Genomic DNA, 11,935 nt, shown 5'->3' on the forward strand with positions numbered 1-11,935 from the left:
AGGGCGTCAAGGCTGTGCTTGCTGAAAGCTATGAGAGAATTCATCGAAGCAACCTCGTAGGGATGGGAGTGATTCCTCTGCAGTATTTGCCTGGAGAGGACGCAGGGACTCTGGGACTCACTGGACGTGAGCGTTACACGATTGTCATTCCTGAAAAACTAAAACCGCAGACGAACGTCCAGATTAAGGTATGAGACACCGAAGGGCTGAATTTTCTGAATCACTGTAATTTCACTCAGAATTAACTGCCTGCTCAAACGATGTGCGTTCATGTGGCAGTAAGCCTCTCTCCCTTGAGGAAGGGAGAGGAATTGAGATGGCGCAGGGCATGAAAACGGCCGTGGTGATGGGGATTTGTTCCAGTGGGATGTGAAAGCAGAATGCCCAACTGTTGTACTTAGCAAAAGGAGTCCTGTACTGCAGACTGGTCTTTCTGAGTCTGCTGTACGTTTCTCTGTCTCTGGTAAATGCTGGAAGCTCAACAGAAAGTGTTAAGCATTAAATAAACGGAACTAACTCATTTAAAGGAATTCAATATTAAAGTAATTCTTTGGCAGTTTCAACTGGCAGAATACTGGACACTGCAGCGTTCGGAGAGGAGTCTAAGCATGACCTCTAGTGAAACTTCAGCCCCTCTGTTTCAGACGTGGATTTTTGCCTCACTTTGCCTCCAAAGCTATGCCCCTTTTTTTTTTTTTTTTTTATCCTGGCATCTGTGATAAAAACTTGGTTTATTCTTGATTGGAATGCCTTCAAAACTGACCGACTTGATAACATCAGAGTCTGCTTTTTACTGCAGTTACCACAGCAATCTACCTGTGGCGTGTTCATTTGACCCAGGTGGTCTCCCTGGGTTTCCTAACAACCGCTGTTCACGTGTACCTCAGTAACAGCCCTGAAATGGGGACGGTATAGATCCCAGGGGGCTTTCCAGTCTCAGAGGAACACTGTGCAGGGATCTGGAAGTACCCGGCTAGGGGAGCCTTCAGTAAAGCACAGTGGTTGTATTCCCGTTGCGCTTCTGTCTCTGAGCTTTCCTGATTCCCAAACAGCGGGCCTCAAAGAAAGCCAGTGGAATCAGAACTGGTGTTGTACCTAAGCCAGAAGGGTGACCCCACAGAAGGATGGCCAGCTTCCATGCCCCTACATCCGAATGAGGCCGCAGTAAATCTAAATGAGGGTGCAGATGCCATGCCAGGAGACTCCATCCTGTGTCTGTTACGGTTTAAGTCACTTCCCTCTTAAGCACCCGGCTGTAGTGTGGAAAGAAACCCCGATGTCCATTGCCTGTTCACTTCAGCTTTCTGTCCATTTCCTAAGATGCCAAGACTGTCGTAATAATCCTTATTTTACTGTGATGTCGTGTGACACGTGGAAGGTTCTGCTGCTTGACTGACTTTGACTTTGACCCCAACAGCTGGATACCGGGAAAACCTTCCATGCAATCATGAGATTCGACACTGACGTGGAGCTCACGTACTTCCACAACGGTGGCATTCTGAACTACATGATCCGTAAAATGGCATCCTAATCAAAAACACCCAGCAAAAACGTCCAGGTACAAGCCTCCTCCTGGTGAGCGCAGCAAAACTATGGTAATCGTGAGTTTGTGAGTGCGAACGGTGTTGCCACGGATTGTGTCAGCAGGCTTGTTCACAGCCCTGAATGATCCTGTGTACCAGGACGCTGGGCACACCTGCCCAATTAAAGTAAACAGCATTTATTACTTGTTGCCTGTGGTGGTTGGCTTGACGTACCTTAGAATACAGTGCAAAAGTCATTAAAGTACTGCTGGAATCTCTGGATCTGCGGAAGATAACGCGTTGATTTCATGTATTGGCCCATTTAGTTTGACTCTGAAGTTACATTCTATGCTCTTATCAGTGGTCCAAAAATTAACTGACAGTGTAAGAAACAATTGTTATTCCTTCCTAATTACCTGATAATGACTTGATTTCCTATTCAGTTGACCAGCATCTGAATCTAATACTGAAATTTATTATTTAGCACTCTATTAATATTGAAAAATGTGAACTTTTTTGTTTAAAATCTAAGCCTTTGTGGAAAGGTGAACCTATTGGGGATACTATTTCTAATGGATAAAATTAAATTTATTTTGAAGAAGTTTGGTGGTTTTTGTCATGTTATCCTCAGTACTGAGAGGCAGAACAAACCTTTCACTTTAAACTCTTCTCCCTGTCCCTGTAGGAGCAGAGTCATACAAGTCTTGGCTTCTCATATTTTAATCACAGAACGGTTTGGATTGGAGGGACCTCAAAGCCCACCCAGCGCCACCCCCTACCACGGGCAGGGACACCTTCCACTAGACCAGGTTGCTCCAAGCCTCATCCAGCCTGGCCTTGGACACTCCCAGGGATGGGGCATCCACAGCTTCTCTGGACAACCTGTCCCAGGCCTCCCACCCTCTGCGGGAAGGATTCCTTCCCCATGGCAGAGGGGCTCCAGCCCTTGTCTGTGTTGTTTCTTTGAATAATCTGCCTGAGACAGGATGAATACAAAACTGCCAGATACCGGCAGTCTTCTGTAACCCAGCAGAATGCTGCTGTCATGTACTCCCTCTGTCTTGTGTCCTCCACGAGTCAGTCTACCACAATGTCAGGAGCCTTGTCAGCAGTTTTTAGGGTGCTTAGCAACCAGCGATTACACTAACGCATTCACTGAAGTCAGCGACTGCCCGATCCACGATACCACGTGAATCTGGTTACAGTGATAACAACTATCCTCCTCCTCCGAGATAAACAAGGTTGCAGTACTAATTCTTACTCTTAACTGTATTTTGGGCAACTGCCCCAGCAGTTAACATAGTGGAGAAATCCTCTCAAAGTAATCTCATTTATTTTTAGTGCAGTTGACTCCAGCTGTTATCTGGGAAAAAAAAAAACAATGGAAATTGTTCTGAAAGAAGACAAGAGGCGTAAGGAGGGGTAGAGGTTGCACTGTATCTGCATCTGGCTCGTCGTGCTTGAGTACAGCAGAGGGCACCAAGCTCCTCTGGCGAATCCACGGAGGCCCACGGCGATGTTGCAGGGTCTGGAGCATCTCTCGTGCAGAGACACTGACAGCTGGGGCGGTTTAGCCTGGTGTAGAGAAGGTTCAGGGACATCCCTGCTGCTTGTGTACAAATACCTGAATGGAGCAGGTGTACAAAGAAGATGGAGCCAGGCTCTTAGCAGCAGTGCCGCTTATGAGACAGGACAGCAGGGTAAATGTTAATCACCATCCAAATTAAGCCTTCACCCAACTTACAGGGCGAGCCTTGTCCCCTTCTGGGGCTCGTTGAGTTAAGCAGCACACAGAAAGGTGTCCATTCTGCAACTGCAGCAACACCAGCGTGATGAGTGTGCAGTGACAGAAGAAAACAGGGCTGCCATTTCTCCCTTACAGAAAAGTTACTGGACACTTTCTCTACTTAAATACATGCCAAAATGCCCAGAGCATTAAAAGTTATTTTTAAAACTGTATTTAAGCCCTACTTTAAAAGTGTCTGTATGCATAAGCTGTGTTGTCCGCATGGAAGTACACTCCATCCAGAGGTCAGTGGTGGCAAAGACGATTCTGATTCACACAGACATGCTTGAAGTCGTGGCCCCTCACCTAAAGTCAGATGTCAGTTCGTCATTCAACTTGATGTTGCTTTTCTCAGACCAGCTTCTTCATCGCAGCAGAGATTAAGATCTAGATGCGTAGGCGCATGTTGACGAGGGGTTTACTACGTCAGACAGCATAAAGAACATTTCTATACATGGAAATACTTGGGAATATATATATACATGGGAATATTTTTTATACATGAAAATTGATCATCCCCATTTCAGCTCAGTGCAGTAGCATAGTGCAAGCACTAAAATGATGAGTTCAGTTGGACGTTTCTTCAACATCAAAATTCTTTAAAGAAAAATTAATATTTTTCCATTTCTGAAAATCCATTTGTGTCCCAGTTTCAACGTTCTCTACTACAAAGCTTTTGATTTTGATCACTGGTAGATTATCAAATGTCTTGTACTTCACTATGATTCCCCAGTCATGCTGGCAGTTAGCATTTTGACAATGCATCTTGCTTTTTTTCTCAAAACAGTCGAAGCAGATTGGTTTCCGGTGAGGTTTTGTTATGTAACGCTCCTTGAAGGCATCTCCTAGGACAGTGTGATGAGATTCCTGAAACAACACATGCCAGAAGCACTTAATAGTAGAAACACCATTCCTCATTTATTGCCTGGCATTCCCTTTCCATTCACAGATTTCACGTCCCTGGTGTGGTGCTTCCCGTCATTTAGGAGGCTCACCTTCCATCCCTCTTGGCTCATTGCTCTTTTTTTTAATTTTCATTAAATACCAGATACTAGAAAGACCCAGACCTGGCTTTATCAAGGCCGAAGTTACTATATATCACCAGTCACCAGCTCATACGTGTTTGAAATTCCTTAGCTTCTCCAAAAACTGCACTTGCAGTATTTGAGCCTTGTGTGTGATGGTCATCCGGACAACAGACCCTTGGAGAGACTCCTGCTCCCCACTCATGTTAGCTGTAGGACCCCAGCTCTCCCTGAGGGGCAATGCAATCACTTTGGGGTAACCCTAACATGGTAAAGGGGTTACAGTTGTTGATTGTAGCACAGAATCACGGAATGCTTTGGGTTGGAAGGGACCTTAGAGATAGAATCATAGAATTCTATCTCTGATTCTATAGATTTAGAATTCTATAGAATTCTAAATATTCTAATAGAAATTCTAATTCTATAGAATTCTATTCTATAGAAATTCTATTTAGAATTCTATCTATTCTAAGATCATATAGTTCCAGCCCCCTGCCACTGGGGGGGGGGGCTCAGCTGTGCCCTGGAGCCCCTTACCACGTCACAATTGTGCTTTTCAGAGCAGCATAAATAGAATCACCTTCAAAAGAACAAATTTCAGAACTATAAAGGCTCAAAGCACGCAGAAAAGGATGTCTCTCATGATCACTGCTTTCCACGTGTAGAGTATTGGCTTCTTGGGCCTACAGAGAAATTCTTTGGGTTCAGAGAGAGGACAATAGAAACGTCCCCACGAGGTACGCAGAGGCAACGTGAACTACCTAAAGAACGGGAAGCAAAGCAATATGGAAGAATTAAGTGGCTCTTCTCGTAACACCATGGTTCGCCTTGCCTTCCGGAACAGAACACTGGCCCGTCAGTGCTGATCCCAGCACGCTGTACGGGCAACTCGCAGTCAACACAAACCTCTCAGCTGCAGGAGGATTTACAGTCTTACACTAATCAGTCATCGTCCAGCCGTTACACTAGTAGGGATGTCACTGAGATCACGTGGTTTTCCACAAAACTCATCGGTTTCTAACGGAAGGGGGTTCAGGACAACAGAACAGGTGCTGGTTGTGTCACGTGTCACGTGTTTGCACGCCTTGGACACCGTCAGCCGCCACCGTAACCTGCGACAGAAGCGGTTGTGACCCGTCCTGTCATTTACTGGTTTACTCCCATTTTTTTTCTGCTCCACTTTGCACGGAACAGCCTACCTTCCTCCCCCATGAACAGTGCTGTTCGTTCAGTAACGCGGGCTTCCCGGCTGCTCGCGGATGCGGGTTCCCGTGCAGAGGCATACCTTGATGAGTCTGATGTCATCTGTACTGCAGGCATAGGCTTTGCATTTTCCACACAGAAGATTTTTTTTCCCTTCCACTGCCTTCGGTCTTGTTTCCTTCTTCCTGGAATCTCGTAATACCTTCTCCTTCATCTGCAGTTCGTGTATCTTTAATAAATAAATAAAAATGAAGTTCATTAGGAAATTAAGCGAAGCCTCAATGTCTGTCCAAGCTTGACTGGGGCACGTAACATCTGGGACCCCGTGGGCTACAGGCAAACAAAACATGCCGTGTTCTAGCAGCGGATGCTGAAGAAAGAACATGGCACATTTCTCAGGTGAAGAGCGCAAGGCTAGAGTGGTGGGCAGCATTATGCAGCCTATTCCTCCCCCTCTCCACCCCCTTGTGTCCCCTTTGGTCGTAACGCCATCGAGTCCTGGTGAAGACAAAGTCATGTGGAACTCCCTACAGCAGAAGTAGCACCGCTGCTCTGGGAGGCTCCTGGTTTGGAAAAACGGCTGCAGAGACCATGGAAATTGCAGGCAAAGAGGCAACAGCCACAGCCTGAAGCTGGGAACCGGCGGCTCATGCAGAAATGGAATCCTCTGGGAAGAAATGAGCAGCAAACCAAGCCCTGGAGGTGGGAGAAGCAGCTTCACAAGGGCTAGAGGGCCTTGGATATCCTGTGTTGTGCAGCTGTCGTGGTTTAACTCCGGCCATCAATAAAATACCACGAGGCCGTTCGCACATGGCATGTTTAACTCCATTCCCCACAGCTCTGGGCCCGGCATCCAGCCAGTTCTTCCCCAGCAGAGCGCACCCATCCCGGCCACGAGCAGCCAGTTTCTCCAGGAGATGCTGTGGGAAACGGTGTCCAAGGCTGCCCTGCCGTCCAGGTGGCCACGGAAGGAGATGGGGTCAGCCCGGCAGGACCTGCCTTTCACAACCCCCGATGACTGGGCCTGAACACCTGGTTGTCCCGTACGTGCTGCGCGATGTCACTCAACCTGACCTGCTCCATCACCTTCCCCGGCACCGAGGTCAGGCTGGCAGCCTGTAGTTCCCCGGATCCTTCTTGCTCCATCCAAGCGATTGGATGATGGGGCTCGTATGATGGTCTGTTGTTTGCTGACTCACCAGAGGGCAGCAGCTTTCCAGATGTGATGTCAGCCCATAAAAATGCCAGACGTCCCTCTTGCCCTCCCGGATGGACCGTCCCCCTCCGTACCGTACCCTGATGTCAGCAGTCCCATTTTGCATGCTGGGCTGGCAAGCTAAACATCACAGTGTGTTGGGATAACGGCAAGTCAGGTCAGGTACCTGATGCGTGGTTAATCCACAGCTCTCAGTGTGTCTGTCCTACCAGAACACTCTCACGCGATTAGTCTGCAGGGAGTAATGCGTCTGGGACGACCTGCTGCCTCATACAGACTTCTCTGTCACTCCACAGCAAACTGAAGAGATTTTTGGAAGAATCTTTGCTTCAGCAGCTAGATATGTTGGCAGCAGGATACCCATCCCTCCCCCCCAGTTTCTACTTTAAACTGAAAGATGGAGACAATGACATTTATTCTCTATTAGGACAGGCAAAAACTCGGTCTTCCAAGAGAATTCTCTGGCAGGGAGAAAGTCTGACATCTGTGTATCTCTGGTGATGAACGCATCTGCTGCTGCCCTTCGGTATTAGCTCCACTCCCTTTCCTATCCCCCCGTTTCCCATGTCAAAATTAGGGTAATATTTCCCTTCCCGTGGGGAGGTTAGGAGAGTTTCTGGGAGGCACCGTGTTACAGCAGCACAAAGCAGGAGGAAAGCGTCATGACAGCAGCATTTCTATTCTTGCTGCCTGGCTTCTGGGTGGCCTGGTGTGAAACCAACGCCTCAGAGCTTCCAGCACAGACTTGGTGGTGTCGTTCACTGCTAAACTGGAGATAAACCAAGCGCAGAGACTGGAGGACTGAGTCCTTTTCCATTTCGGCTGAATGGGAACCGTGCCACTGTTCACAGAAGGGCCTGCAGTTTGCCACCCGCGATGTGGAGAAAATGCCTCTAACATCCCCCCCGAGGGGAGCCTGCTGAGGGAGCACACGGGACGTGCATCCTGAGGGACCACCGAGGTTCTGCACACCTACAAGGTGCAGCCATGGCATAGTCAGAGAGAGAAAAACAAAACCCACTGGTGGTTGTTTTAAATACTTTTGCCTGGCCTGGGGCCCCTGGAAAGGTGAGAGGAATTGGAACAAGCATTATGGGAATGCAAAGTCTTATCAAAAAATCCCTGTCAAGAGACTGTAAGAATTTGTCAAGTGCCAGGGAAGCGTGCCATACATGTGCAGGACTGCAGGCTGGAGCACAGCAGGTTCATAGCAACGTGTTCAAAGCACAAACCCCTCTCCACACACCCTTTGCACTTGAGACCAAACTTCTCAAAGATGCTTAAGTGTTTGGTTTCACGTGGAAGCACTAACTCAGAACAGAAATTGTGATTTCTGCATAACATCTACCAGCAGATACCACTTAGAGATTAATTACTTGGAGCTTAAACATGTCTCTTGGGTGCTACTTGAACTGGAGCAGCAGTCCCAGATGCAATCACAAGCCGATTATGTTAGTCACTGTACATACACACGTTGTAAAGAAAAGACAGGCCGTACCCCAAGTCATTCACTGTCTAAACAGACCTGAGGAAGAGGGGACATGGAGAGGTGGAAGGGCTTAGCCAAGGTCCTACCACAGCAGAGTGGGAGCAGGTCACAGCATTCCCTGGTCCAGCTCATATCCCTGGTGTCATTCCTGCAGTTGGTGCTCAGCCAGGTTTCCCTTCCCCACAGGCTCAGCTCTCTGCCCTGTCGACATAATTTCTGGAGTGAGAAACACTGGTGGGGATGGGATGCAGGTCCTCCAGCATGTCCAGGTAAACACAGCACACCTGAGGAAACAGAACAAAATGATTTCTCGGGAAGGAAAAGACCTTTCCCAGGGAGCCAGTGGGGACAAGGCAGTGCTTGCAGCTCACCCCCGCCGCAGCAGGACCACCCATGGCCACCCAGGCGTGGTACCCACACCACAGAGGGGGTTGGACAGATGCCCTCCCCAGAGCCATGTGCTCCTGCAGCCCACCGTGGGCCCTCTCTGGCTTTTAGAATTCAGGCTCTGGTTAGCAAGTACGGGAAAAAAAAAAACCAAACCCCAAACCAAACAGGGCTGAAGTTGTCTACATGGGGAAAATGCCTTTTTTCCAGTGTGCCATAGTTTTTATGTCTACAGTGGGGCAGAAAAGATCTCTTCCTCACCTGTGAGCCTCCCTCCATCTGGTTCGTGGTCAGGAATCCTTCAAGAACAAGGGCTAAAATCCTGCTTCTGTTATAGAAGTACTGGTATCCAGTAAACTCTTCATGTGCCCTGGACAATTCATCGGGGCAGTTATATTGTTCTTCAGCTATTATCCCAAATCATCTGGTTTTTTCCACTTCAACTGAAACTTCATTTGGTTCAAGTCTTCTTAAAATATCTTAATTAAATTAGCAAAGTTATTTTCTCTGTCCTTGTTTTTCTAAGCTTGCGTACAACAGTCTTTTTAAAATACTGGGGTGGGGAGTAAATCAGGATAGCAAAGACTTTTGCTTTGGATTTAGGACAAAAGCACACATAGAGCATGTATCAGATTGCATGGAAAAGTGTTTTTGTGTAAAGTGTTAATTTTTTTTTCCGACATCCTTGACAAGGAATTAATAATGATGTAACCAAACAAACATTTAACCACTGTAAACTGCAGAGACTTTCTGACAGCGTTAACAAATTTTGTCCTTCCAGCAGTCCCTGTCAAGCGCTACGACACTGCTTGTCCTCAGTTAGGGTGGCACAGCACACTCACAGAATTTAGATTTAACAAGAGCAAGGGGAAGCGGGCAGAAAGGACCCACATGAATTGTTTGTACGAGTGGCAGCCCTGCAAATTAATTCTTAGTGCAGGGGAAAGACACTCTTGCAGATCTTACAGCCATCAAAGGGCACACTGCAACATCACCAGGGCAAAAAGAGCTGCTGGAAGCTGCTGCCACCCATTTGGGGGGCAGCGCATTAGGTTCCCTGGTTCATATTTTGGAAGGAGCTCCCTCTCTGTGGTGGGGTGAGAGTGCTGCAGGTGTTCCCCTTGGAGAGCACAAAAACAACCCCAGCTCCTCCATGGGCTCACCCTACGGATGTGGGCATTGCTTTCTGCTGTGGCTGCTGGGGGAACACTGCCTGCCGAGCAAGCCCGTCCTTCTAAGAAATAGGAAGAGTTTTTAAACATCCACCCTCCCATAACCACAGCTCCTTTAATAGATGACAATTTTATTGCTGATGACTAAAACTGAGCACTTGCAAGCCTTCAGCTGTATTTTTGTTACCAGGCTTAAATCCCTGGTCCCTGGAACCACCATGCTCAGTGGTGTCCCCCATGGTTTCCCCCGAGACGGACCTCGTTCTCCCAGGATGCCTTCAGGAACCCCCATCCTCACTCAGTCCCCCCTTCCCACTGCACCAGCACCCCAGCTCGCTGCAAGCTGGGGTCAGCCTGTGCTCCCCAGAGGGTTTGTTGCCTCTCGCCACCCTCCTTGTCTCAGGCTACTCATACCACTGCTCCTTCTGCTTTTCAGCTTACTGCAGTATAAGCGATAAAGCATCCGAGCAGCTTGGAAGCCACCAAAGGGGACTGACTTTGCCATTTTTTGCTATCCTTTGCATGGTCACTCTTCATTAAAGCTTGTACAGCGCTGCCCTTCGCAGCTCAGCCAAGAAAGAAAATCTACACAACCACTTAATACCAAAAGAACTATTTCAAAACAACAAAAAAAAATCTAAGCTTCAAGAAGCCTTTTTGCAGAAATAACTCTAATTATGCAGGGTGAGGTTTCTAAGCCTAATACCAATTTCCAGAGACTTGATAGCTTCCTAAGGGAAAAAGTACAGTTTAGATCAGACAGTATAAAAGTAGCTGGCAGCTACTGGTAGTGAACAAAATATAGCTGCAAATGTTTACTTTTTAATAGATAAGCAAGAGTCTTGTGTCTTCCTGGAGCCTGACTGGAATTCAGATATTGTTTGACTTTTTCTCTCCCACAACACACATTTGATCTCATAATACTTTCAAAACCTTGAGCAAATAGAATACTGAAAGTTAAACATTACATGAGTCAAATGTACCCATTACCATGACTTCAAAACAACTGCTCAGAAGAACTTAGATCTGTAAGCAAATATTTTAATGACGAGTTAAGAGTAACCAGTCTTTACCACAGCTCACTTTCCTAATAATTCACCTGCTAGCCCTGTGAAGATTTCTGAATATAACACCACTCGTAGCCATTCCTACAGCTTCTTTTTTTGGTGGCGGTTGGGCTTTTTTTTTTCCCCACTGGAGAAGTCCAGAGCATTTGACATCTGTTCATTGTTTACCCAGCGCAATGCACTTGGCCGGTTCTGCTCATTTCATCACAAGAGTAAACCAAGGCATGGCGAGGCAGAGCCTCGCCACCGGTGTTAATGGCTTACATGGCACTATGACAATTTACAGCAGGTAATGATATATCCAGGGATGTTAAACTGCCAGGGCTATGAGCCTATGGAAGGGGGAGACATTGCCATTCTGGTCGCCTCTGCTGACAGCACAGCACCTGCAGGTTGGACCACGTGCAGCCCCCCCCATTGCTGAGAAAATGCTGTAGGAAGGAATCTTGTTGTCACGAGTCTCGAGAGTTCTTCTTTTTTCTTATCTGACAATTAAAAAAAAAAAAAAAACACTGGTCCACATGAATACATGTATTTGAGACCAATTTGATAAAAATATCTCCAAAACTCCAACACAAAAATGCAATGTTTTCAAAATTGTAGTCACTGATCCCCTCGAAACTGAATCAGTGTGAGCAAACATTTTAAAAATGAAATTTAAATTCAAGGGTTTTAATTTCATTCTTTTTTCATTTCTGAATGTAGATGACTGACTGCTGAGCCCATCAAAAATAACACCAGAACGACCAGTTATCGCAGTGGAGTCAGGATTTCACAAAAAATTATATGTGTACTCCTGCAGGCAACAGCTGAGGACAAAAATCCTGAAAATGGCACCTTTGCTTGCACCTATAGTTTGGGGATGAGGCAGATGATTTTTTAAGCTGAACATACCCTACCACATGCTGGCTTTGACCTCTATAGCTTTCCTGCTACAGCAATTCAACAAACACCCTTGTTAAAAATAATGTCTTGCACAAGGTAAAAGTTGATCTAACCATCCCTCTAGAAAAAACAGTAAAGATGACACAAGTGGCCTGAAGTGGTATTACTTTGCTTTTTGTTAA

The 11,935-nt window shown here is 46.8% G+C and overlaps 2 protein-coding genes across 2 annotated transcripts in view; one reads left to right on the plus strand and one right to left on the minus strand.

Moving 5' to 3' along the window:
* Nucleotides 1-1,593, plus strand: part of ACO1 (aconitase 1, soluble) — a 24,714-nt gene extending 23,121 nt beyond the window's left edge. The window contains exons 19-20 of the mRNA XM_010152735.1: nt 3-188; nt 1,418-1,593. Of these exons, the coding sequence (XP_010151037.1) occupies nt 3-188; nt 1,418-1,531 (300 nt within the window). The 3' untranslated portion in view covers nt 1,532-1,593. The remainder of the gene's footprint in view (nt 1-2; nt 189-1,417) is intronic.
* Nucleotides 1,594-3,876: 2,283 nt separating this feature from the next.
* On the minus strand, nt 3,877-6,683 carry DDX58 (DEAD (Asp-Glu-Ala-Asp) box polypeptide 58). Its single transcript, XM_010152736.1, has 3 exons — nt 6,585-6,683; nt 5,620-5,766; nt 3,877-4,176 (listed from the first exon to the last, which is right to left on the minus strand). Exons 1-3 carry the CDS (start codon nt 6,681-6,683, stop codon nt 3,877-3,879), a joined length of 546 nt encoding a protein of 181 aa, XP_010151038.1.
* Nucleotides 6,684-11,935: the final 5,252 nt, after the last annotated feature.

The sequence above is a fragment of the Eurypyga helias genome, unplaced genomic scaffold (assembly GCF_000690775.1).
Source record: "Eurypyga helias isolate BGI_N326 unplaced genomic scaffold, ASM69077v1 scaffold15155, whole genome shotgun sequence".
In the NCBI taxonomy this organism is placed as follows: domain Eukaryota; kingdom Metazoa; phylum Chordata; class Aves; order Eurypygiformes; family Eurypygidae; genus Eurypyga; species Eurypyga helias.

Bases quoted from the DNA above. Each gene is read 5' to 3' on its own strand.
- DDX58 (XM_010152736.1), bottom strand. From the start codon at position 6,683: ATGGAGCAAGAAGGATCCGGGGAACTACAGGCTGCCAGCCTGACCTCG. The intron at 5,767-6,584 runs GTACGGGACAAC...TATTTATTAAAG, and splicing joins TGAGTGACATCGCGCAGCAC to ATACACGAACTGCAGATGAA. The intron at 4,177-5,619 runs GTATGCCTCTGC...GTGTTGTTTCAG, and splicing joins ATGACATCAGACTCATCAAG to GAATCTCATCACACTGTCCT.